At 38.7% G+C, this 27,823-nt stretch overlaps 1 protein-coding gene across 3 annotated transcripts in view; it reads left to right on the forward strand.

The window, feature by feature from the left end:
* SCML2 (Scm polycomb group protein like 2) overlaps window positions 1-27,823 on the forward strand; it is an 88,490-nt gene that overhangs the window by 22,993 nt on the left and 37,674 nt on the right. For all 3 annotated transcript variants that reach the window (XM_067722154.1, XM_067722153.1, XM_067722155.1), the window contains exons 4-7: window positions 3,709-3,779; window positions 4,584-4,818; window positions 8,270-8,358; window positions 19,669-19,912. In XM_067722154.1, coding sequence (XP_067578255.1) covers window positions 3,709-3,779; window positions 4,584-4,818; window positions 8,270-8,358; window positions 19,669-19,912 — 639 coding nt within the window. The remainder of the gene's footprint in view (window positions 1-3,708; window positions 3,780-4,583; window positions 4,819-8,269; window positions 8,359-19,668; window positions 19,913-27,823) is intronic.

Genomic DNA, 27,823 nt, shown 5'->3' on the forward strand with positions numbered 1-27,823 from the left:
TCTTTCTGTTGTAGCTGCCCTGCCAGCCCTACTCTTGGAGTAAGTAGTTCACCCATGACTTTCTGTTCCTACAGGAAGATTGCCTATAGAGGTAATCCCCATGGAGTCATTCTTTCTCACTGTAGCTGTGTCCTCAGTGTTTCCTTAGCTCTCTTTCTCATTGGCCTTGTTTTGTTCCTCAGGTCTTCCTTCCAACCCCCAAAACCCTCCAAAGGAAATGGAGGCCATTAGGTTAGAATGTTCTTCCTTATCCCTACAAATTCCTTTCCATTTTTTTAATATAACAGTTTTATTGAGATATAATTCGTATATCATACAATCCACCCATTTCAAATATACAATTCAGTCCTTCTCAGTAGTACATTCCCAGAGTTGTGTAACCATCACCATAATCAATTTTAGAACATTTTCATCACCCTAAAAAGAAATCCTGTACCCAATTAACAGCCACTCCCCATTTCCTCCCAGTGCCTCTCCCTAGGCAACCACTTATCTATTTTCTGTCTCTATAGATTTTCCTATTCTGGAAATTTCATGAAAATAAATTTGAAAAAATATATTCTTAAAGGTTGAAACTAGTTAACTTTTCAAAATTCTCAAACTCTCTGTTTGAGAAATTCTGATTAAAAATGATATTACTTAATCAAATTGACAGACATCTGCAGATAGTTCTCAGGGCTCTCACTCTAACATCTCATTTTAGAAATCAGTGAGTGACTGCTGGAAGGTAAGCTCCAAGAGAGCCAGGATTTTTGTCTGTTTTATTAACTGCTGCATCTGCAGTACCTAGTACAGTGCCTGACACATACTGGTGACCTTCTATGGGAATCCATTGATGAATAAGACAGACATGATTCTTGCTGTCTTTGAGCTTAAGTAGACATTAAACAAATGCCCAGTTACAGTTGTGATAAATGCTATGAGGTATTGGGTGCTGATCATTCAGCTGAGAAGCTTCAAGCTCTAGATATTTTGCCCATTTTCTTTACATAGCCTCTGAACCCAAACCCAGCACTGGTAGAAGACATTATGATTCTGATTTACTCTGGAGAAGACTGGGGGGCCTCATAGATTATGTTCAGTTTGCTGAAAGGTGTTTGGGTTAATGTATGGACTAGAATAGAGTACAAATCAAACAAGAAGGACCATAAACATGTGCAGGTAACAGATCACAAAGTTATGTATGTACATCTGTCTCATGAACAGGTCTATGAGTTCCCAGGGCTCCTTTCTGAGAGAGGGTAAACCCCCCCCCCCACCCAAATCTGTCAGTGAGGATAAGATGCAGAGGCAGACGGGAACTTCATGCTTGTCTGTGACTTTGACTGTTTTGGCTCCTGGTCAGCAATTCCAGCTGTGATATTGTAGATGTATCAAATCTAAATTAGTAAAGCCTTTTGCTATGTGTGTTTCCCCCATGTTATTGGCAGGCTCTCATCATATGGACAACCAAGCTGAACGGTTCTGTGGACTAAAAATTTTTGCCTTATGAATAAAGAAAAAAATTAAGGCTCCAAAGGTTAAATTAACTAGCAGTGCAATAGAAAATAATTGTATTATGGAGCACTGGTATAAAGGATTTGCTAGTTCAAATTATAGCCCATTAAGACACAAATGGTAATAGAATATTTTAAAAATTGTGTTGGATAAAGTATTTTCCAATGTCGTTGAAAAATTTTACAAATGTAACTGGTTTGTGGAAGAGTCTTAATTAAGTTCTTTGAGGTATAATTGTGAAATGGTTTTGATTTCTCAGTCATTATTTTCAACTTATACTCCTTTCTTCCTGGTATGGTGGCTCCTTAATGACATCCTAGTCAGATTTTTCCCCCATTCATGTTTTGTTTTGTTCTTCTTTTGTAATGCTCTCCAAGGTCATATGGTGGTAGAGCTTCAGTTAGAACCTTGGGTCTCTTGATTGTCAGGTTAGTGCTTAGGAGGTCACTGAAATAACCTGGTCAGTTAAATTTTGGAACCACAGATCTCAGTTTTCACTTTTAATAAAGCTATCCAGTATTCTTAAGTTTAGGCACAACTATGACATTTAGTTTTAGAATAATAACATAAACCATTTATTGAGTTACTTGCATGTGTACTACTTCACTTAGTTCTCAAAATACCTTATATCATATGTATTACTTTCCTCATTTTATAGGTGAAGGAACTGAGGCTGAGAAAGTGAAATGACTTGCTCAGGGTCACATAGCTAGTAAGAGGCAGAGTCCGACTGAAAGGCGGCAGGTTCATCTCCAGAGCCTGTGTTCTTGACATTCTGCTGCATACCTTTCAGCACTGTGGTAGTGCTTGCTTTACATTATCTGGAAGAAGAATTAAACCCAGTATTTTTTCTTTTAGTGGAAAAATCTCTAAAAGGGTATACAGTGTTACATATGACATGCTTAATACCACATATAATATGTGTACATACACATATAAATGCATACTTTCAGGTAACAGTGGTATTCTGAAGCTGGCTCACATCAGCTTGGGAGAGCCAGTGGTACACATTTCTTCCTAACTTTGTGGTTGGTGACTTTACCTTGGCACCTTGCAATCACTCAGCCATGGTGGTAGTATTTACACCACAGAAATCTGCAAACACTACCAGTCAGGCTTTTTGTTTGTATTTTCTGGAAAGTTGGCTGTTAAACATTTATTAGCAGTGTGTAAGTGGAACTGTTATATCCTTTGAAGGATATATAAGAGGCTAGTAACACAGATTCCCCTAGGGAGGGAACTGTCGAACCCAATATTTTTATAGTGAGGAAATTAGACAAGAGTATAGAAAAAAACGTCATGGTTGATGAGAATTAAACTTTGTATGAATTAATAGTACCTTTAATACTGCTATCAAGTCTTTCAGTGTCTTGGCAGTGTGACTGGCACAGTGAATTGAAGTGTCCAGGCAAAGTATACTTTCTGACCTTCTCTTCTAGCATTATAATATATCATGAAGACTGAGTGAGAGAAAGGACAGCAAGAGTTTGTAGAAAATACAGATAATTACAACAATGCATATCAGTCATTGCACTGACGACTGGTTTCTGCTTTGTTCTGCTACCATATTCTTAACACCCTGGATGGGGATCTAATAGTCAATTGAGAAACAATGCTGGTTCTCAGAGTTTTTCTTTCCATAAAGTATTGCTTTATTTCTGCTATACCACACATCTAAACACCTTTAGATCCCTGTGAAAAACAAAGAAACGCCTTCACAGTAATGGGATGAAATGGTAAAAACACGTCTTGAGTAAATTTATATTTGAGACATATGAGTAGAATTTGCTATTACTCTATAAAAAGTCCTTTAGTTATTTCTAGAGTTCACATTTTTGGAATCACTGTGCTGCAGTCTTCATTTCATCAAGATGATCTGGATTGTAATTTATATCAGAGCTGTTATTAGGAAGTTGTCTTATTTTTTATTTCCATGCTGGTAGTCAAATGTAGATCAGGAAATTTGAATCTGTTCTTTAAGAAGTATTTCTTTGAAGAGATATGGAACTAAAACCCATTTTATTCCTGAAAGTTAGTATACATATTATATGTATTAATGGGAATTCCCTGCTGGTCCAGTGGTTAAGACTTGGCACGTTCACTGCTGTGGGCCCAGGTTCAATTCCTGGTCGGGGAACTAAGATCCCACAAGCTGCATGGCATGGCCAAAAAAAGGAAACAACAGAACTATTTTTGCGTGTTTTTTTCCAGATGATTTTAACTGGGAAAATTACTTGAAAGAGACTGGATCTTTAAGTGCTCCTTCAGAGTGTTTCAGACAGGTATGCCAAAATTCTGTAGATGTCATGTTGTATATATTGATGTAAACTATTAACTTGTTGAAGGGTGCCTGTGTGATTGTTAGGATCTAGTAGTGTGAGGAGATAGTGGGATTGTGTTAGTGCTGCTTAAGAACCAGATGGTCTCTTTGCATCCATTCATTAAGAATTTACTTTATGTCAGATCTGGAGAGAAAGACAGACATGTAAATAATTAATTATGAAAAGTGTGATAACTATACTGGGAGGGCTTACAGAAGAGGTGGCTATCTGAGGTGATTGGGATGAGGGGAGGGATATTCCAGGCAGAGAGAACATCCAAAGCAAAGGCACGTGGGTGTAAAAGAACCTGAGTGTTAAGGGATGGTGTGGAGTGGCTGAAGCACAAAGTGGATAGAAGTGATAGTATGGGAATGAGATTAAGGTGCGGTGGCTTTTAACGTGTACTGAGGATTTGGACTTTATGTTAGGCAGTGGTGAGCTGTCGTTTGGCTTATTTTAAGGGGGATGGCCTAATCATATTCTTATTTTAGAAAGCCACTCAGGATGCATTTTTGAGGCTGTATTTGGGTTGCCTGGAAGTGGGCAGATTAGCAAGACCAGCAGTGGGCAGCCAAGTCAGGCTGCATGTCAAGCCAAGGAGAGGGTTTGGAGAAGATCTTTTTCTTAACCCTTATAGCTCTTACTTTGTTCACCAACTGCTGTGACTGTTACTTAAAACGTACTTAAAAATCAAACTGACCATTTGATTTTCTTATAGTTGATGCGTTTTAACAAAATTTTATTTATATGTATGTATATATATAGTCCCAGATTCCACCAGCTAATGACTTCAAAGTTGGTATGAAACTGGAAGCCCATGACCCTCGCAATATGATTTCAATATGCATCGCCACAGTCGTTGGAATTACTGGTGCCAGGCTACGTTTAAGACTGGATGGTAGTGACAACAGAAATGATTTTTGGCGGCTTGTTGATTCTCCGGACATACAGCCTGTTGGGACGTGTGAAAAGGAGGGGGACTTACTTCGGCCTCCACTGGGTAAGGATAAACAGTTCTTAAAATAACATATTTTTGTTAATGTAATATTCAATAGAAATAATTTTAACTGGCCTTTTAAAAATCTCTTCTTCTGGGCATTCTTACAAATAGATAGTCAGGTGGTTACTGTGGAGAATGTATGAGAAAGTAACTCAGTACCATATGTTACAGAGTTTCACCTAAGTACATATTTGGCATTTGTGTGCTAAAGGTTCCCCACTCCAGAGCAAGACTCATTCTGCCTTAAAACTTGAAATGTCAAAAGCAGCTCTACTGGATTACACAGGCAGATTCAGAAACCCTTCTGGGGGAGAAGTTTGTAGCATTTGATATGAGTCACTTCCTCCCTCAATATTGTCTAATGAGCCATTCATCATTTTTGGTATGGGGATGAGCACAGCAGAAGGGTATGATTTTACATCGGGACTCCAGTTTCAGACTTGGAAATTTCATTACACCTATGTGGGAAGAAGTCATGGTGAGAGGGGTAGGAGTCAGTACCTATAGATCTTTGAAAAGGAGGAGATGGATGGAACTCTTCAGCAAAGATTTTTAATACAAAGCTCTCAATTTTGACCAGGTTTTTAAAAGGTATGAAGTGTGTGACACTAATTTTGTACAAAAATTTTCTCTTTTAATAAGAGTACCATGGTATTCTGTAGAATATAAGGATTTAGTTTATTACTTCTACATTCTGAGTGAATGGTGGGTATTGGCTTTTGTTTCTTTACAATGCTAAAAATGAAAATTCTCTATTATAAAGCACAGTGAGAGAATGGATTTTTTTTGTCTCCTACTAGTGAAAAACTCCCTGAGAACCAAAAATGTAAGATAATAATAACTACTCTTTTAGCAATATCTTTTTATACTGTCCTTGCTGTAATTGTTACTTATTCCTAATTTGGTTTAAAATATTTGAAAAAACTAATCAGAGATGTGTTATTCCAAGAAGATGGTTTAGGGTGTATGTGTTTTATGCTTTTCCCCTTTTCTTTCTTCATATCATTCACATTTTTCGTTGTTTATTTTTATAGTATTTCTTAATTCATACAGAATTCTGTAAGAGACATAATATAAACCTGAGACTTAGTTCTTCCCTGTTTGGATTTTATTTCTCTGTTTACAATATGATACTATGTGTTTGTATTTTGTTTAAAGGAAACATAGCTATTGTGATTGTCAGCATTTCAAACACATAACCAAGTTTATAATCATTCTTTTTTCAAATTACTTTTAGAGTTTATTAATTAAAAATATGAAATAAATAGCAATACATGCTGATGAGTGTGTTTTTTGACAGCACATAATAAAAAATACAGTTTTTGCCAATTTGCTCATCAGGCGCTTTTGAATAGTTTCCATTTTAATGTAACACAACTTATTTCATTTTCCTTTTTAAAAGCTTTATTTATTTAAACCTTAAAGGTTATTATTTAAAAGTGTTATTTTTGTATTTTTTTGTTTTTTTTTTTTTTTGGCTGCGTTGGGTCTTTGTTGCTGCGCACAGGCTTTCTCTAGTTGTGGTGAGCGGGGGCTACTCTTCGTTGTGGTGCATGGGCTTCTCATTGCAGTGGCGTCTCTTGTTGTGGAGCACGGGCCCTAGGCACCCAGGCTTCAGTAGTTACAGCACGCAGGCTCAGTAGTTGTGGCACACAGGCTTAGTTGCTCCGTGACATGTGGAATCTTCCTGGACCAGGGATCGAACCCATGTCCTCTGCATTGGCAGGTGCATTCTTCACCACTGCGCCACCAGGGAAGTCCCTAAAAGGTTTTTTTTAAAGTTTCAACATACATGGAGAACAGTGTACAGCTTATAAATGAACACACTTGTATAACCAACACCCAAATCAAGAAATAGAACATTGTCAGCACCCTAGAAGCCCCATTCCTGCTGATCCCCAGTCATATCCTCCTCCTTCCCAAAGGTAACTACTGTCCAGACTTCCTAATATCATGGATTAGTTTTATCTATGTTTGAATTTTTAACGTGCACTTTGATCTTTTTTGACGTTTTAATCTATGTTTGACTTTAGGCAATTAAAGAATTAAGAAAAATGCTAAATTAAAAAAGAAAATCGTGGTACATCATGTAATAGGATAAGATGGGGGTTAAGAGAAAGGCATAAGGACCAGAGAATGATTCTTATGTACTATTCTAACCACAGTGTGGAGAATCCATGCTGTGGATAACTATTTATTATATATCACTAATAATACTGATTTATTTTAAGAGAGTGTGTAACAACCCTCCCCCATTTTTCCCTAGCAACAATTATTTTCCTAGTCAGATTAAGGGTGTTTTGGTACATGATTATTATAGGATGACTTTCTGTCTGAACTTCCTTGCGTATTTTATCCTATTGATGGACCCATTGCCAATGTGATTCATGTGCCTCCCTATCTTAATGCATGTATTCATCAGGGATGCATGCCAAGTTCTCACCAATTCTGGCATCAAGGGAGGCAAGTGTTGCATGTAACAGATTGCCCCCAGAAAATACTAAAACTAGCAGATCGCTGCTCCCTGCTACACATGCCAGATGCTGTGATATTCACCATTAATTGACGAGATCTCTAGAGAAGACACCTGTTGAGTCTATTTTGATAGTATCTGATAAAAGTTCTAAGATAAGATCATTTAGTGAGCAAAGTTTACTAAAGTGAGAGCTGTCTTTTTTCCCAATATAATGTATGAAAAATTTCAAACCTACAAAAAAGGTGAAAGAATTTTGCAGTGAACCCCCACATACCCACTACCTAGGCTCTACCGGTTATCATTTTACTATACTTGCTTTATCACTTATCTGTCCACCTGTCCTCCTGTCGATTCATCAGTCCATCATATTTTTAAATGCACTTCAGGATAAGTTATTGACATCAGTGCATTTCTCCTAAATACGTTCGCATGCATATCATTAACTTAGAGTCCACTGTTTATTTACAGGTTTTTTCCTTTTGAGGCGAAATTTACATATGGTGAAATACACCATCATAAGTGTACATTTGCTGAGTTTGACAGAAAACTGTCTTTCGGAAAGGAAATAAGGCAGAGGCTCTGAGGAAAAAGAGGGACTGGAAGTCTTTTGCGGCCTTTTTACCCTGCGTGTGTGATTGTTGGTGGGGAATGGAAGCTCTCCTGGGCTCTGGCTTGGATTTCTCCTAGTATTGCCCATTCCCAACATATATGTGTATGTTGGTGAACCCTAGCTAGTGGCTTCTTTAAGATGAGAATTTCTACCCCCACTGTAGCATTCTTGTTTAATAGTACAGTGGATACAGTAGCACTGATTGGAAGGTACACCAGCTCCTCTTGCCCATTTCCTGAGTTCGTCAATAAGAAAGTCATTCTCTGAAGGAGAATGGTAAATGAAACATTTTTTTTAATACCACCTTGCTGTAATATCACAGGGAGGCTTTTTAAAATTGATTTCTGCTTTATTTTATAAAATAGGGTACCAGATGAACACATCATCTTGGCCAATGTTCCTCTTGCGAACACTGAGTGGATCTGAAATGGCACCTGCAACATTCTTTAAGAAGGTGAGAAAGATGTTATGAAAAGCTTCCATCAACTGGGCTGTGGTTTTATTGTTTCAGTGGGTGCTTAAATGCTTTGTCTTCTCTGATATGGAAAGCAAAAATGGTTTTAATATTACTTGATTGGCAAGCGTATTAGTCTGCTCGGGCTGCTGTAGCAAAGTACCACAGACTGGGTGGCTTAAATAACTGAAATTCATTTTTTCACATTTCTGGAGGCAAGAAGTCCAAGATCAAAGTGTCATCAGGGTTGGTTTCTGGTGAGGCCTCTCTTCTCAGCTTATAGTCTTTTCGCTCTGTCCTCACATGGCCTCTTCTCTGTGCATGCGTGGAAGAGAGGAATCTCTGGTTTCCCTTTCTCTAGAAAAGACACTAGTCCTATGGGCTTAGGGCCCCACCGTTAGGACCTCACTTAACCTTTATTACCTCCTTAAATGTCCTGTTTCTAAATATAGTCACATTGGGAGTCAGGGCTTCAAATTATGAATTTTGGGAAGATGTAACTCAGTCCATAACAGTGGCTTGAACAGAAATTTATTTTCTCACAGCTCTGGAGGCTAGAAGTTGAGATCAAGGTGTCAGCAGGCTTGGTTTCTTTTGAGGCCCCTCTCCTTGGTTTATAGATAGTCGTCTTCTCCTCTTTGGGAGGAAAAGATACATGAGCTACGTATCTGCATCCTAACTTCCTCCTCTTATGAGGACATTGGTCATATTGGATTAGGGCCTACCATAATGGCCTTATTTTAACTTAATTATCTCTTTAAAGACCCTATCTCCAAATGCAATCACATTCTGAGGTACTGGGGTTAGGACTTAAACATATGAATTTTGGCTGGGTGGGGGGTGAGACACAGAAACACAATTCAGCCCGTAACAGCAAGTCATAAAAAAGGCTCAGTTTTAATCATCCAGTAGTCAAAATGAATTAGTACCTTCCTTCTTGACCTCAGATACAAAAAGGGGTACTCTACTGGAAGCAAATGTTTGTTATTATTTTTTATGTACCTTCAGAAGTGAAGCTTCGCCTCAGTTTGCTATGTTAGTGGTCTCTTTGATATTGGAGAAAATGAAAGTTGAAAGTTGAAACTTTCACTTGAAAGTTACTTGGAGAGATTTGGTTGCAGAAGTAAAAGAATGTTATAAACAGTCATCAGAAAGAATTTGTTACAAGGAAATACTTGTTATATAACAAAGAGGGAAAATTCCAAAAATAGTTTATGCTCTTGAGAAAATGTTGAAAGAGTACACTGTGTTAAGAAACAATGAATGAAAGCCAAGTTTTAGTTAAATTACGGGTCAAAATATTTCTTTCTCACTCTCTGTCCTCATTGTTTTCTCAGTCACTTAAATTTTATTACAACCATTCATATCAGGAGTGGTAAACATTGTACGTTTTAAAAACTTTTCAAGAAGATTAAAGATATAAAGATGTGCAGTGTCATTTGACATGATTCCTGCATTGCAAAGAAAAAATCTTGGAGTATAGCTTTGAGCAGCATGAATGCTGTAAGTGGGCTTGCCCTACCAGCAAGGGGCACAGGTGAATGCAATCCCTTTGGGCATTGTGTAAAGCATATATGAGGATAGCTAACAACAAAAGAGATGTTTAGTAGTAGTCTTTATTAAATACTTACTAGCTTAGGCTGTGGCTTTAGAAAAGCCACTGGATCTATTTTACTTATTAAGTTGCTTTATCAGCTAGTCACATGCCACATTATGTTTTTCATTTTTAATATTATAAAAGTAATTTACCTTTGTGTGGGGGGAAAAATCAAACTATATACTTAACTAAAGTGAAAAATGAGTGTCCATTTATCCCGTCCATTCCTCCGTTCTACTGTTCTCTCCAAAATGTTCTTCTTGACCTTTATCTGTGCATTCACAAACATATATGGGCTTTTATTTCTTAAACATAAATTGGAATATATTTTGTGATTTAGTTTTTCCCCTAAAATATGGATTTTTTTGAAATTTCCATTTCGTTTCATATATATTTTAGGTTGTATTGTACTCTTCTGTGGTATGGATTACCGTAAGTGATTTAACCTCTCCCTAAGGATTGATGTTTAGGTTGTCTCCATATTCTTGTTTAAATCATCTACAGTGGACATTCTTATAGAATGTTCTATAGTTTATATAGAACTTTTTATATAAGTGTGAATGCCTACATTCTTAGAAGTAGAATTCCTGGTTCAAAGGGAATGTATGCTTTAAGTGTTGAAATATACTGTTAAATTGCACCTTAAAAGGGTGTTCCAAACTATGCTCCAGTATTAGTGTATAGATATATTCATATTCCCACACCTTTACTAGCAATGAATATTATCTATCTTTTAAAATTTTGTAAATCTTTTTTTGGAGGTGGGAATGGTAATGGTATCCCATTGTAATTTGCCTTGAAGTGATTACCAGTGAAATTGAACTTTTAAAATGTGTTTAATGGCCTTTTATTTTTCTGTGAATCGCCTGATTATAGCCTTTGCCTTTTTTCTACTGGATTTCTTTTCTTACTCTTACTGATTTGTGGGGTGCTCTTTTCAGCCAAGCTTGGAACTTGGCCAGGAGCCATCTTAAATCCTCACTCCTCCTTGACCCTGGCCTCTGGATAGCCAATTAATTAGGAAGGCCCACCTACTTAGCTTGCTAATTATTTCTTTGTTGTGTCTCTTCTTTCTAACCTTAATACCACTGCCCCTTGTGCAGGCTTTCCTCTTGCCTAGACTGTTCAACTAGCCTTATAACTGCCTATAATTGTCACCCTTAAACACAACTGCTAGAAATATCTGATACAGAAGCCATATCACATCATTCCATACTTAAAACTCCTTTGAAGTTACCATTTGCATTCAGGATGAAGTATAAGTTTGTTAATATGGCCTTTAAGGTGCTCTGTGATCTATCTGGTTTACAGTTGCCACTTCTTGCTGTGGATTTTATGTTCTGAATTGCTTATAATAGCCTGTCCATACCATATTCCTTTTTTTAGGCTGATTATCTCTGGTTAATTCCTATTTTTATTTTAAGATTCATTTCAGGCATTAAATCCTCCAGGATACCTTCCCTATTTTTGCCTCTGTATTCTTATACTTCTGTAGCGCCTTGTGCATATGTCAGTCTTTTTAAAATAAATAAATTTATTTATTTATTTATTTTTGGCTGTGTTGGGTCTTCATTGCTGCATGCGGGCCTTTCTCTAGTTGCGTCGAGCAGAGGCTACTCTTCATTGCGGTGTGCGGGCTTCTCATGGCGGTGGCTTCTCTTGTTGTGGAGCACGGGCTCTAGACGTGTGGGCTTCAGTAGTTGTGGCTCGCGGGCTCTAGAGTGCAGGCTCAGTAGTTGTGGCGCATGGGCTTAGTTGCTCCACGGAATGTGGAGTCTTCCCGGACCAGGGCTTGAACCTGTGTCCCCTGCATTGGCAGGCGGATTCTTAACCACTGTGCCACCAGGAAAGTCCCCCATATGTCAGTCTTTGTGGTTATTGGATTATATTATTATTTTCACTGTCTCTTGGTTCCTAGACTGTGAGTTCGTTTTGAAAAGTTAATATGGCTTTGTATTTGCAGTGCCTATCATACGTCCTGGTATGTACTTGTTTGTTCGATGAATAAAGAAAGGATGGGGGAGTACAGGAAGATGAATACATAGAGAGGGAGAAGATAGGTTTAGTTTTTGACATGTTGAAGTGCCTCTGGGAAGTTTGAGGAGGAATGACTACCACCAGACATTAGACATAAAGTATTTAGAACCTAGAAATAAGGTTTGGCTTGGGTACGTGGATTTGGGAGTTTTCAGCTTAAATGGTAGGGGTGGAAGCCTTGAGCATGAATGAGCTAGTCCAAAGAGAATATATAGAAGGAAAAGAGAAGAGTGTCAAGTTTAGAACCTTGAGAAATACCCACTCACCTTCATGATGTATAAGTACCCATATCAGGTACTTAGTAGAGGTCAGTTAAAAGGAAAGCTGATTCTTGACTATTTGGTAGATAGGAAGTTCATCAGTTACATTAGCAAGAACTGAAGACCAGCTGAAAAGTGTCCCCAGATAGAGTTAAATTTGTAATTGTGGGGGCAGAATATTGATAGAGTTCATTCCTGATGGCCTCGATTTACTGTGAAATAGGAAACTGACAAAGGCTGGAGGGAAGGATTCATACATTGATTGAAAGTCTACTATATTCTAACACCAAGGCAGAGAGCTTACTCTGTGGTTTAGGAGAAAGTCAGTTAACGAAGTAATGAATGTATAGTGAGGAAACATTATTGGTCTTAAGGCAAATGATAAAAGTTTGGAATAGGTGCCATGTGGGATGGGAGAGGGATCGACCTAGGGACATATGACAGTATTTTGGAGGGTTCACCTGAGGATGAAGACTAAATATGTGTAGCACTACATGTAATAAGCATGTGGGACTTTTCTCCAGCAGTGCTTGGAAACTGAGAATAAATAGTAAAGTGGATGGTGATATTGAACTAAGGTTTGGAGGTAACAGAACAAGGACAAGGGGATAAGTTGGTTTGGGGTGCTGAGAAGAAAGTGGTGATATGATGCACTGTAACCTGGATGTGAACGGGTGTGATAGAATGTTAGAGTGTTTGGTCCTCTTCTCTTCTTTTTTTTTTTTTTAAATTAATTATTTATTTGGCTGTGCCGGGTCCTAGCTGCAGCACGTGGGACCTTTGTTGCTGTGTGCAGGATCTTCATTACGGCATGTGGACTCTTAGTTGCGGCATGCATGTGGGATCTAGCTCCCTGACCGGGGATCGAACCTGGGCCCCCTACATTGGGAGCGTGGAGTCTCAACCCCTGGACACCACCAGGGAAGTCCCCTCTTCTCTTCTTTATACAGTGGTTCTCAACAGGGGACGTTTTGGGTTATCACAACTGTGTGTGTATGTGGGTGCTACTTATACCTAGTGAGTAAAGATCAGGGATGCTACTAAACATCCTACACTGCACAGAACAGCCCCTACAACAGAATGTTCTGGTCCCAAATGACAGTAGTGTCATGTTCGAGAAACTCTGATCTGTATTAATTCCTTGGTGATCTCATCTAATTCCTGGCTTTAAATACAGTTTGTATGTAGGTGACTTTCAAATTTATATTTCTGCTCCAGATGTTTTGCTCCCATCTCAGACTTGTATATCCAGCCTACCTACTCAGTATCCCTACTTGGATGTCTAACAGACATGTCAAACTGCTCCACCTGCAGCCTTTCCCATATCAGGGAGTAGCAACTATCCTTCCATTTGCTTCTGCCAAAAACCTTGGTGATTATTTCTGTCACATACTACATCCAGTCCATATGGAAACCCTATTTGCTCTACCTTCAAAATATATTTGAAATTCAACCAGTTATTGCCATCTCCGTTGCTATCAGGCTGGAACAAGCTGCCTTTATCTCTCACTTGGATTACTGTGGTAACCTCTTCATAGATCTCTTTATTTATAACCTTACAGTCTGTAGTCAACACAGCAAGCAGAGTATTCCGTTTAAAACATAAGTGAGGGGCTTCCCTGGTGGCGCAGTAGTTGAGGGTCCGCCTGCCAATGCAGGGGACACGGGTTCGTGCCCCGGTCCGGGAAGATCCCACATGCCGCGGAGCGGCTGGGCCCGTGAGCCATGGCCGCTGAGCCTGCGCGTCTGGAGCCTGTGCTCCGCAACGGGAGAGGCCACAACAGTGAGAGGCCCGTGTACCGCAAAAAAAAAAAAAAAAAGTGAGATTATATCACTCCTCTGCTCAAAACCACCCAGGGGGCTCCCTGTTTTACTCAGAGTAAAAGCCAGAGTTCTTACAGTGGCCTCCACAGCTCTACATGATACGACCCCTCACTCTCTCTCTGACCTGTTTCCTACTGCCCTCCCACTTGCATACTGCATTTTAGCCACTCTCTGCTTCCTTGTTCTTCGAATATTTCAGACACATCTCCTGTTTTAGGGCCTTGGCCCTGGCTGTTGGCCCTGCTTAGAACACTCTTCCTCTAGATAACTGCATGGTTAATAATCACCTCCTTCAGGCTTCTGTTCACATGTCACCTTCCAGATGAGGCTTGTCCTGATTACCTTGTTTACAGTTGCACAACCCCTCCCCTACATTGCTCTCTGGATCTCCCTTTACTCTGATCTTCTCTCTGTCTCTGTCTCTGTCTCTGTCTCTCTCTCTCTGTTTTTGCAAAGCACTTATCATATAACATAGAATATATTTTACTTATGTTCCTCATCTTTCTCTTTACTAGCATGTGAGCACTGCAAGGTGAGATTTTTATTTTGCTAGCTAATATATATCAAGAACCTTCAGTAGTGTCTGGCATTTAGTAGGCACTCAGTAAATATTTGTAAATGAATAAATGAAGGTTAAAGGACTACAATTCTTGATGAGGTCAAAGAAGTAATTGATTAAAAGTAAGGAAGTAGAAATTAAGGATAGGAGTTTGTGATCACAGGTAGACTCTAGGAATGTAGCTGTAAACAAAGCTATAAAAAACTCCAGGCTTTATGGAGCTTACCTTCTAGCTTGGTAAATTTATAGTAAGCCATAATAAATACATGTGTATTATGTTTGATAGTTTTATATGCTAAGGAGAAGGGAGGGTGACATTTTAGATAGGTTGGCCAGGAAGGTCTTGCTGAGAAGTTGCCATTTGAGTGAAGATGTGGAGAAAGGGAGAGAATGAACCTTGAGACTACAAGGGTAAAAATATTCCAGGCAGAAGGGTAATGTAGGTAATGCTGAGACTGGCTTCAATCACAGGGATATGTGAAAAAGTAGCCTGTAAGGAGAACCATATTGTAGGTAAGCAAGGAGGGAGGTTAAAAGGCCATTCTTTGCTAGCCACCTTCTAGAACAGAATCATTTTCTTACAGTAAAAGAGAATGATCCCTTGTTTATTTTAGCTATTGCTTTTGCAAATTATATCTTTGTGTTTAGGAAGTCATTCAAGAATGGATGATGACAAACTATATATATTTTAATTAATTAATTAATTAAATTTGGGGGCTGCATTGGGTCTTTGTTGCTGCGTGGGCTTTCTTTAGTTGCGGTGAGTGGGGGCTACTCTTCGTTGTGGTGCACGGGCTTCTCACTGCGGTGGCTTCTCTTGTTGCAGAGCACGGGCTCTAGGCGTGTGGGCTCTAGAGCGCAGGCTCAGTAGTTGTGGCTCACCAGCTTGGTTGCTCCGCGGCATGTGGGATCTTCCCGGACCAGGGCTCGAACCTGTGTCCCCTGCATTGGCAGGCGGATTCTTAACCACCGCACCACCAGGGAAGCCCACGAACTATATTCTTTAAAAACATATTTTAGGGCTCGAGCCCTGGTCTGGGAAGATCCAACATGCCGCTGAGCAACTAAGCCTGTGAGCCACAACTACTGAGCCTGCGTGCCTAGAGCCCATGCTCTGCAACAAGAGAAGCCACCGGAATGAGAAGCCCGCGCACCACAACGAAGAGTAGCCCCTGCCCGCCGCAACTAGAGGAAAACCGCGCACAGCAACGAAGACCCAATGCAGCTAAAAATAAATAAATAAGTAAATAAATTTATTTAAAAAAAAACAACACATTTTAAAGCAACTTTGTATCATTACCTTTTGTGGACAGCAGAGGGAACCATTTTGCCAGTTACCTAAATCTGGAAGGAGGTTGTTTTGAGATAAAGTCCTTTCATTTACTGTGTTATTAAAATAGTAGTTCCTTTGATTTTTTTAAAATAAAAATTTGTTTTCTCCTAGAGCTTTATTAATATTTATTTGTATGGCTGTACTTATGTAAGAAAATTTGATAGAGTTTTCATGAAATTTAGAAGAATTAATACAGTATGAAAATCTTTAGAGAATAAATTGCATTTTGTTTGTAATCATTTTCTGGTTTTTGTTACTTGCCAGCCAATAGTGACATTGATAACATACTGTCATATTGGGATTTCTTTTTAGGTTATACATTTGAATTTTAAAATTAGTTCTGTTTCTCTTGTCTTGACTGTCTTAAATCTGTTTTGTAGCAGAAAATGTATATTGCCATTTGATCTAGTTTACTTTGCTATGGAAAGACTTACTCTTACTCTGTTGAATGACAGTGTAAGGCCCTGTGATCCTTATATGTGTCTTGAATGTTTTTTGCATTCTGTGAATGTCTAGCACAAATATATCAACCTCCATGGTTATACTTTGTAAAATCTGCCCCCCCTTCTTTCCATGTGTAATAACTGATAACGGACCTTTGGCCCTTTCATGAAGTGTCGGTATGTGACTCTGCTTCTTACTTACCAGCTATTTATCAAATACTTTGATCCTTGATCAATCTAACTTTTGCCCTGCTGACTTTCCGGGTGGGTTTTTTTTTTTTTATTTTTTTTATTTTGCGGTACGCGGGCCTCTCACTGTTGTGGCCTCTCCCGTTGCGGAGCACAGGCTCCGGATGCGCAGGCTCAGCGGCCATGGCTCACGGGCCCAGCCGCTCCGCGGCATGTGGGATCTTCCTGGACTGGGGCACGAACCCGTGTCCCCTGCATCGTCAGGGGGACTCTCAACCACTGCGCCACCAGGGAAGCCCTTCAGGGTGGTTTTAAGAATCATATTAAGAGTATGTAATTAAAAGGACTTTGAAGGCTAAGAATTAAGGAATTTTCAGATTGCAAGGCTAAAGGAAACAGAGAAAGCATGGGATGTTGAGATGGGTTTAAAGGAGGCTTCTTTTTTTTTTTTTAACATCTTCATTGGAGTATAATTGCTTTACAGTAAAGGAGGAATTTTTAAAAGGAACCAATCTACCAGATAGGTTTTTAAAATTATATCTTGGTGAAAGAGTTAGTTGAGAGCTCATTTACTGTTCTCCAGGTGATTCCTTGGTTCATTCATTTAAAAAATGCTTACTTTTGGGTACTGTGCTGGAAATAACAATATGTAAAAGAAGTGATACTTGGTTTTAAGAATCCCTTTGTCTCATAGAGGAGTGAACACATTTTATTTTTTAAGTTTTTGGCCACACCCCACGGCATGTGGTATCTTAGCTCCCCAACCAGGGATTGAACCCACACCTCCTGCATTGGAAGGCAGAGTCTCAACCGCTGGACTGCTGGGGAAGTCCCAGAGGAGTGAACACATTTTAACAATAGTTTCACAGTTGAAGGAAAGATCACCTCTTTGGTGGGCCTTGGAGTGGGCAGGCATTGGTCAGGGAAGGCTTAAAGAGACCAGGAGAATTGGGCTTTGAAGTGTGGATGACTTGGAATTGGCCCAGCAGATGATGGGGTGTAGGGTGTTTCACAAAGTTGGCTATTTAAGTTTAAAATCTAGCTCTGATACTTATGGTATAGTCTTAGGCCACTGTGCATCAGTTTTATCTGTAAAATGGGTATAATAATTGCACTGACTTCATAGGATTGCTGTGAGAATTAAATTAATATCTGGGAAATATTTAAACTGTGCCTGGCATATACTAAACAATTGAAGGTTACCTTTTATTTTTTTATATATATATATATATATATATATATAATAAGCACTCCTTAAGGTTAACTTATTTATTTATTTATTTATGGCTGCGTTGGGTCTTCGTTGCTGGGCGTAAGCTTTCTCTAGTTGCGGTGAGCAGGGGCTACTCTTTGTTGCGGTGCACAGGCTTCTCACTGCGGTGGCTTCTCTTGTGGCTCTCGGGCTCTAGAGTGTGGGCTTCAGTAGTTGTGGCGCGTGGGCTTAGTTGCTCCGTGGCATGTGGGATCTTCCTGGACCAGGGCTCGAACCCATGTCCCCTGCATTGGCAGGCGGATTCTTAACCACTGCACCACCAGGGAAGTCCCCTGAAGGTTTAACTTTCAATATCGTTATTCTAAAGATCTAGGGGGTGGAATTGGCAGGTTGTGGTCTTTGATTGTGTTAGGGGGAAAGGATGCATCTAGGGTAGTGGTTCTCAGCATTGGATCTGGGCAATTAAAACATGCCCTGGGCCCCACCTAGACTGATTTAATCAGTAGTGCTGGCAGTGTGGCTCCAGGTGATTCTAATGTTCAGTCAGGCTGAGAACCACAGGTCTAGGACCATTTCCACGTTTCTGGCTTGGGTGATTGGATTGCTGATGGTGCCATTTACTAGGATAAAAAGCAAATTGAAAAAAAAAAGATGTTGCTTTTAACATAGCACTTGGTCTTTCTAAGAATCCTGTTAGCATTTGCATGCTTTAACTTTCTGTAACTAAGGAATACTTTTATTTTTATTTAACATTTATTTATTTATTTGGCTGCTGTCAGGTCTTAGTTGTGGCATGTGGGATCTTTCATTGCGGCATGCGGGCTCTTCCTTGTGGTGTGTGGGCTTGTCTCTAATTGTGGCACGTGGGCTGTAGAGCAGGGCAAGCCCCGCGGCATGTGGGGTCTTAGTGCCCTGACCAGGGATCGAACCCGTGTCCCTTGCATTGGAAGGTGGATTCTTAACCACTGGACCACCAGGGAAGTCCTTAAGGAATACTTTTAAATATTTGTTTCTGGATTGCTTATCATAAATGACCCCAGACTTGTGTGACTTTCATGTTCTTGTATCTGCATTTTATACTTGGAGGTTTTTTTTAGATATTACCTGCTGCTGTTCCTTCTCTTTGGACTTACTATCTTTCAAAATACCCTATAATTTTTATATTTTTAGGTTTGTTTGACTCTCTTTTAAAATTTCTTGTTATTGCTTCCTCCCCTTCATCCTGTCTGGCTCCCCTACCCCTGCTACCACCACTACTAGAATATAAGCTCCACCAGAACAGGGATCTTGATATTTTTGTTCACTTACGAATGCTAAATTCCTGGTACATAGTATATAATACATACTTCTTGAGTGAATGAATGAATGAATTACTATCAGGCTGTTTTTTTTTTTTTTTTTTTAAATGTTTAAGACCTTATTTTTATTTTATTTTTTTTTTTGCGGTACGCGGGCCTCTCACTGTTGTGGCCTCTCCCATTGCGGAGCACAGGCTCCGGACGCGCAGGCTCAGCGGCCATGGCTCACGGGCCCAGCCGCTCCGCGGCATGTGGGATCTTCCCAGACCGGGGCACGAACCCGTGTCCCCTGCATCGGCAGGCGGACTCTCAACCACTGCGCCACCAGGGAAGCCCCAGGCTGGTTTTGTTTTCTTCTAGGTTCTTGGCTCTGCTCCAGAGTAAGTGAGATATTGTAGAGCAGAGTTTCAGAGGAATCTGTGAGAACTGTTTCTTCCTGTATTTAATTGATAAACATGAAGCTTAATTTTTGGTTGCTGAAGGTTGTAAGAATACAATTGAGCAAATGCTTCTTAATACATTTTAACAATGAAAACTTTTTTTTAATGTTTTGGTAGGAACCACCAAAGCCACCTCTAAATAATTTTAAAGTGGGAATGAAACTTGAAGCTATAGACAGAAAGAACCCTTATCTGATCTGCCCTGCAACTATTGGAAATGTTAAAGGAGATGAAGTTTATATCACATTCGATGGCTGGAGTGGAGCTTTTGATTATTGGTGCAAGTATGATTGTCGAGATATTTTCCCAGTTGGGTGGTGTCGCCTGACAGGAGATGTATTACAACCACCAGGAACTTATGGTAAGATAATAACTAACTAATACATGTTCTTTTATTTTCTTGAAGTTAGATCTATCTGCTCTTGGCATTGAGAGTAGGATTTCATGTCCAACTGAGGAGCATCAGGCAGAACAGCAAGGGTACTGTCCAGGTTAGAGAACTGGAGGTAAAAGTTTACAATTAGAATTTTTGAGGGCCAACACAACATCGTGGTCTGAATTGACAGTCCACACTGGGGAATATGGACAAAGCTACAAGTCACACTTAGACTATTGAAGCCTTGCTGCTAGAAACATTTTGGGGTGCTCAGGTACCTTTATAGTTGATATTCTATTTAAAATTACACATGGCATTCCATTGTTTGTATCTTGAAGATAGTTTTTTAAAGGTTGGGCATAACAAGTGTTATATACATGTTTTACATGATTTTGGTTGTTTTTTCAAGTTAAATTGATACTTTGATAGTGTTAAGTAAAATGTACATGTCCGTAAAAATTTTTGACTGTGGAAGCCATCATAGATCAGTATGTTGTTTCCATCATGTGTTTATCAGTTGTAATGCTGCGCCTCCTAAGTTGAATATAGTGTCATCTAGTCTAGATATTTTCTTTCAAAGAAAAGTCATCAAAATATTGAAGCTTCTTGCTTGACTCTTCCAAGGACGTAGACATGCCTAACCTGGTCTTCTGTGATGGAATAACTGCTGAGATTTAAGTGGAGTCTAAGCACAGAACGCAATCATTTGGCCTAAGTTAAATGTAAACTTATAAGTGGAATCAAATGTAAACATACTTAAAATTTACCCCACTAAATTTATTTATTTATACCAGAAAAAAAAGATGGGTGTAGCAAATGAGTAGGTAGTGTGGTGGAGGAGGGCAGTGGCTAGGTATGAGCACATAGCCATATTATTCTTGTAACTGCTATTAGAATATTCTGTAATTTGGAACTTTAACACATCCCATTATACTACAATACTACATACCATGATGATCTTTTTGTTAGGTACCTCTTTGGTTCCCTGCTGCCATAATTTTAGGAAAGAGATGTTAATGGTTGATTTTTGTAAAATTTAGTGTGATACAGATTTATGTGCATATGATACTAAAATAAGACATGGGAATCCCCTCCCGGTCCAATGATTAGGACTCCATGTTTCCACAGCAGGGGGTACGGGTTCAATCCCTGGTCAGGGAAGTAAGATCCCACAAGCCCTGTGGTGTGGCCAATAAATAAATAAAGTAAGGCATAGTCTCTGCCCTCAAGAAGTTTACCTTCTAGTGGGAGAGGGATGAATGGAGGGATAGACTTTAAAAAAAAATACAGTACAGAATTAGCAGTGTAAAACTAGAGATGTATGCTAGATATGAAGGTGCCCAAAAGACCTCCGGTCTGTTTAGGCTGGCGGAAGGGTGGTCGGGTAAAGGAAAGCTTCACAAAAAGACACATGATGTGAGTATTAAGAGAGGAGAAGGAGTTTGCCAGGCAGAATGGAGATAAAGGTAGGGTGGACACATCACAAAGGTGTGAAATTGCACAGTGTGTTCTGAAAACTGGTGAGTTCAATTTGGGACATGGTAACTTTGGAATGTGTAGCCCAGAATGATATTGTCCTTGAGTATCTGGTCTCCCTATATTTTTCCTTAATAACGCAGTTTGGCTGCCTGACATAAAGACTAGATTTCCAGCCTTTTTAGCAGTTAGTTACAGCTGTGAGACTTAAGTCCTTGTCAGTGGGATAAAAGCACAGGTAGTGTGTTACAGAGAAGTGAATGTACCATTCTCTCTTCCTTCTTCTTGCTTCTGTCCTGCTGCTAGGAATGTGGTTGTTTTGGATGGAGCTCTATCTTGGATTATGAAATGGGGACCACATTCTAGGCATTTCGAAGTGGAAAGCAGAAAGGAGCCAGAGTCCCTGAGAACTTTGTGGAGCAGAATTTTTATACTGGCCTATTCCAGACTATTATTTGAGAGAGAAAAATTTCTGTGTTATATAAACCACTGTTTTAGGCTTTTCTGTTACTGTTAGCTGAATTTAATCTTAACTGATTCAGGGTAATTTAGGACATCTAGGTAGACATGTCCATTGGATGGATGTACATGCAGGTATGAAGCCTAAAAGAGTTAGGTCTTGGTTGACAAAGCAGGTTTGAGAATCATCACGTTCATTCAAATAAATACGTTTTGTGTCAGGTGGGATTATAGGTGCTGGCTGGGGAGTTGGTGTGGAGGTGGGCAGCTTACACATCCTGTTGATAGCAGTGGGTGTGATTTTATTTATAGATGTGTAACAGGTGGAGGTGGATCAACCACAGAACCTTGTGCGTCAACATTTAAAACAATAATTCTCACACTGGAATCACCTGGGAGAGCTTGTTAAAAGGCTGATATCCTGATGCTCACATCTAGGGGTTCTGAATCAGTAGGTCCGGAGTGGGGCTCAGGTGTTTCCACTGTACATGGTTTGAACTTTGAGAAACACAAGAATAAGAGATGGGTAGGGCTTCCCTGGTGGCGCAGTAGTTGAGAGTCCGCCTGCTGATGCTAGGGGACACTGGTTCGTGCCCCGGTCCGGGAAGATCCCATATGCCGCGGATGCGGCTGGGCCCGTGAGCCATGGCCGCTGGGCCTGCGCGTCTGGAGCCTGTGCTCTGCAGCGGGAGAGGCCACAACAGTGAGAGGCCCGCATACTGCAAAAAAAAAAAAAAAAAAGATGGGTAGATGATAGAATTCAATTTAGGACAGTGAGAAAAAGTATATAAACGTAGGAAAAGCACTAGGTTGATTCCCCCAACAACAGGAGAGGAAAGATTTTAAGCAAATAAGTATTCAGCATTATCAAATGCAGCATAAAACTCAAGAGAGAGAGCTCATTAGTGGTCTTAAGTAAAAGCATGGTTGCTAGACTTCTTTGAAAAACCAGATTTAGAAAGTTGAGGAGTAAATAGGAGATGCAAAGTGTTTTTAAAAAAGTGATTTCAGGGCTTCCCTGGTGGCGCAGTGGTTGAGAGTTCCGCCTGCTGATGCAGGGGACACGGGTTCGTGCCCCGGTCCGGGAAGATCCCACGTGCCGTGGAGCGGCTTGGCCCATGAGCCATGGCCGCTGAGCCTGCGCGTCCGGAGCCTGTGCTCCGCAACGGGAGAGGCCACAACAGTGAGAGGCCTGCGTACCGCAAAAAAAAAAAAAAGAAAGTGACTTCAATACTTTCTGAAATAATGCCTCCTCTGTCCTTTACCCCACTAGACAGTTCACCAGTTAATGTGAAATTTAGAACCTTTACCTCAATTTATAATCCTGTACCCTCTACCATTTATAGTTGTCTTAAATATTTCCTCTATATTCATTGAGAGTGGCATTATATAGTGTGATAATTTTGGCTTCAATCATAAAACATAATTTAGAAAACTCAAGAAGAGAAGGAAAATCTATTGTATTTATGCAGTTTTGTCCTTTCAGTTGTTCGTTCTTCTTTCCTGGTTTTCAAAGATTTCTCCTTTTATCATTTTTTTTTTTTCTGTTTAGAGAACTTCTTTTAGTCATTCTTTTAGGGTATGTTGGCTGGCAACAAATTTTTAGTTTTCCTTCATCTAAGAATGTCTTTATTTCCCCTTCATTCTTGAAAGGTGGTTGCTGGATATAGAATTCCAGGTTGGCAGTTGTTTTCTTTCAGCACTTTAAAAATGTTGTGCAACTTCCTTCTGGCTTCCATGGTTTCTGATGAGAAGTTTGCTTTTATTCGAATTGTTTTTCCCCTATAGGTTCCATTATGATTATGGGTCTGTTTTTCCTTGTAGTTCTTCTAGTATTTACATTATGCTCTATCTGTTTTCTGGCTCCATTATCAGGTGTGTACAAATTTGAATTCTCTCATAACTTTCTGGTCCACTGAACCTTCTGTAGTAATCCTCTTTATGTTTTTTTAGCTTAAAGTCTGCTTTTATCTTGTATTAATGTAGCTATACCAGCTTTTTGTTGTTGTTGTTATACCAGCTTTTATTTGGTTGGTGTTCTTATTCTTTCTCTTTCTCTTTCTAATGTTCAGCCTTTATCTATCCTAATCTAAACAGATGCGTTTCTTGCAAATAGTCGGATTTTTATTTTTTTGCCAGTCAGCCAGTCTGACTGGAGCTTTTAATCTATTTCTATTTATTGTAATCACAGATATATCGGGTTTTCAGTATGCTATCTTATTTTGTGCTTTTTATTTGTCTTGCCTTTTCTTTGTTTTGTTTTCCTTTCTTATCCTTTTTTGGATTATTTTTTCTTATTCCATTTGTTCTCCTCTTGTTGGGAAGTTATACACTGTATTTTCCGTTCTTTTAATGCTCTAGGAATTTTAACATGCTTTCTTCAAGGAAGTCTGAAATTAATATCTTTCTTCTGCACTAAGACAATAAAAGGAACTTAGAATACTCTACCTATTTACTCCCTTCAAATTCATGTTATTACTGTTGTATATTTTAATTATATATTTTTGTAATCTTATAAACTATTACTATTATTGTTTAAGTAATCAATATTTGTTGATATTCACCAACATATTCAACATGTTCTTTGCTCTTTATTCCTTCTTAGTAGGAATCCTCCTTAATCCCTTTCATCTGGGATTAATTTTCTGCTGCCTGAGGTAGATCTTTGAGAATTTCCTTTAGTGAATGTCTGCTAGTGGCATGCTTTCTCAGTTTATGTTCATCTGAATATGTCATTATTTCACCTCCTTCCTTGAAAGACATTTTTTCTGGGTGTAGAATTCTAAGTTGACAGCTGTTTTCTTTCAGCACATTGAAGGTATCATTATTTTGCCTTTTGATTTTCATTGCTGTTGACAGTTCAGCTGTCATTCTATTTTTCCTCTGACTGTAATGTCATTTTTTTTCCTCTAGCTACTTTAATATTTTCATGTCATCTTTGATGTTTTTTATTTTCACTCTGATAATTCTAGGTGTGGGTTTTGTTGAATCTTGGCAAAACCACACAGATACAAATGATAAGTTGTTTACTTTCATTTTGAAAATTTTTAAATGTTGGATATTATAATTTAACTGTTTTATCATTATTAAGGATTTCAAATGCCACAAGTAATTTGACATTGTGAAGCATTTTTTATGACTACTTTTTTTTTCATTTTGTTTTTGTACTTTAAAAAAATTGAAGTACAGTTGATATACAATACTGTGTTAATTTTGGATGTACAGCAAAGTGATTCAGTTATATATATATATTTTTTCAGATTGTTTTCCATTATAGGTTATTAAAAGATATTGAATATAGTTCCATGTGCTATACAATAAATCTTTGTTGCTTATCTGTTTTATATATAATAGTTTGTATCTCTTAATCCTATACTCCTAATTTATCCCTCCCCCCTTTTCCCCTTTAGTAACCATGAGTTTTCTGTGTCTGTGAGTCTGTATTCTGTTTTGTATATAGATGCATTTGTATTATTTTTTAGATTCCACATATAAGGGATAGCATACAATTTTTGTCTTTCTCTGTCTGACTTACTTAGTATGATAATCTCTAGGTCCATCCATGTTGCTGCAAATGGCAGTATTTCATTCTTTTTAATGGCTGAGTAATATTATATATATTTTTATATATATATATATGTATATATATATATGCCACATCTTCTTAAGCCAGTTGTCTGTTGGTGGGCACTTGGATTGTTTCTATGTCTTGGCTATTGTAAATAGTGCTGCCATTGGGGTGCATGTATCTTTTCGAATTAAGAGTTTTCATCTTTTCCGGATATATGCCCAGGAGTGGGATTGCTGGATCATATGGTAGCTCTATTTTTAGTTTTTAAAGGAACGTCCATACTATTTTCTATAGTGGCTGCACTAATCTACATTCCCACCAACAGTGTAGGAGGGTTCTCTTTTCTCCACACCCTCTTCAGCATTTATTATTTGTAGACTTTCAAAAATAGATTTTAAAATTAATTAAGCTTTGGCTATGTTGGGTCTTCGTTGCTGCTCACGGGCTTTCTCTAGTTGCGGCACGTGGGGGCTACTCTTCATTGCGGTGCATGGGCTTCTCTTGTTGCATAGCACGGGCTCTAGAGCACGTGGGCTTCAGTAGTTGTGGCAAGTGGGCTCAGTAGTTGTGGCTCATGGACTCTAGAGCACAGGCTCAGTAGTTGTGGTGCAGGGGTTTACTTGCTCCACAGCATGTGGCAGCCTCCTGGATGTGGGAGACCAGTGATCGAACCCGTGTTCCCTCCATTGGCAGGCGGATTCTTAACCAGTTGCACCACTAGGGAAGTCCCTATAGACTTTTTGATGATAGCCATTCTGACTGGTGTGAGACAATACCTCATTGTGGTTTTGATTTTCATTTCATTAATAATCAGCAGTGTTCAACATCTTTTCGTATGCCTGTTGACCATCTGTATGTCTTCTTTGGAGAAATGTCTATTTAAGTCTTCCACCCATTTTTTGATTGGGTTGTTTGGTTTTTTGATGTTCAGTGCATGAGTTCTTTGTTTGTTTTGGATCTTAACCCCTTGTCGGTGGCATCATTTGCAAATATTTTCTCCCATTTTGTAGGTTGTCTTTTTGTTTTGTTGATGGTTACATTTGCTGTGCAAAAGCTTTTAAGTTTGATTAGGTCCCATTTGTTTATTTTTCTTTTATTTCTTTTGCTTTGGGAGACTGATCTGAGAAAATATTGCTACAATTAATGTCAGAGAATGTTTGCCCATCTTCTGTTGTAGGAGTTTTGTGGTGTCATGTCTTATATTTAGGTCTTTAAACCATTTTGAGTTTATTTTTGTATATGGTTTGAGGGAGTGTTCTAATTTCATTGATTTACATGTAGATGTCCAGCTTTCCCAGCACCACTTGTTGAAGAGACTTTTCTCCATTGTATGTTCTTGCCTCCTTTGTCATAGATTAATTGACCGTAGGTGTGTAGGTTTATTTCTGGGCTCTCTATTTTGTTCCATTGGTGTGTGTCTGTTTTTGTGCCCTGCCATTGCTGTTTTGGTTACCTTAGCTTTGTAGTATCATTTATGACTACTTTTTGAATACAAATAAATCAACCCATGACAAGGTAGAATTTGGAAACAGTAGAGTAGAAACAAAGATGTGCCCACTGGTGCCACATTCTGATTTGTAAAGATTCACAGAAGTCCCCAGAAGAACCTTAGGATTCTGGGAAAAGTATGGTTAAAGATTGTTAGTTGATACTTAACGTTGCATATATGATTCATTTTGATTTTTTTCAAGCATTGCTTATTAATTGCAGAGAGATTAATAGGGTTAGTACTGTACTTGCTTACACTAGGTGAAATACTCTTTTTGAGTAGAGAAAACATTTACTTTAGCCAATATATCATTCATTAAATGGCAGCTATAATATATAAGTATCATTTCTTAGATATAATGTGATATATTCTTGAAAGCCAAATATTTTAAAATTATTTTTTATTAGTTTTAACTCATTTTACTCTAATAGGAAAAGTAATGTTCAAAGGAAAAAGTTGAGAAAAGCGTGCAGAGATAACCATGGCAAACAGTTTTATCTATATTTGGGTTCATAGTGCCTTTTTTTCTTTTTGTTTCACACATGCACCTTAAGAACACGCACACAGCCAAATCAGTAGAAAAACGTTAAGTTATGGTGTATTTATTCTTTAAAATCATATAGAACAGTTTAGAAGAATGAAAGTGTTCCTGTTTACTAAGAAAGAAAACTCTCCAAGATGTATTAATTGAAAAAAACAACCCCCCCATACATATAATATAATACCATTAAGTTAAGAGAAAACAAGTAGTTATGTATTTCTATATTTAACTGTAGATATATGTATATAAATACACAGAAAAGATCTGAAAGGCTATACAGTATATCAAATCTGTGTCATAGTGATAATTTCTGAAAAGGGGTATAGGGTGGTAAAGGAAGTGGTAATGGGGACTTTTGCT

Source organism: Pseudorca crassidens, chromosome X (genome assembly GCF_039906515.1).
Source record: "Pseudorca crassidens isolate mPseCra1 chromosome X, mPseCra1.hap1, whole genome shotgun sequence".
In the NCBI taxonomy this organism is placed as follows: Eukaryota; Metazoa; Chordata; class Mammalia; order Artiodactyla; family Delphinidae; genus Pseudorca; species Pseudorca crassidens.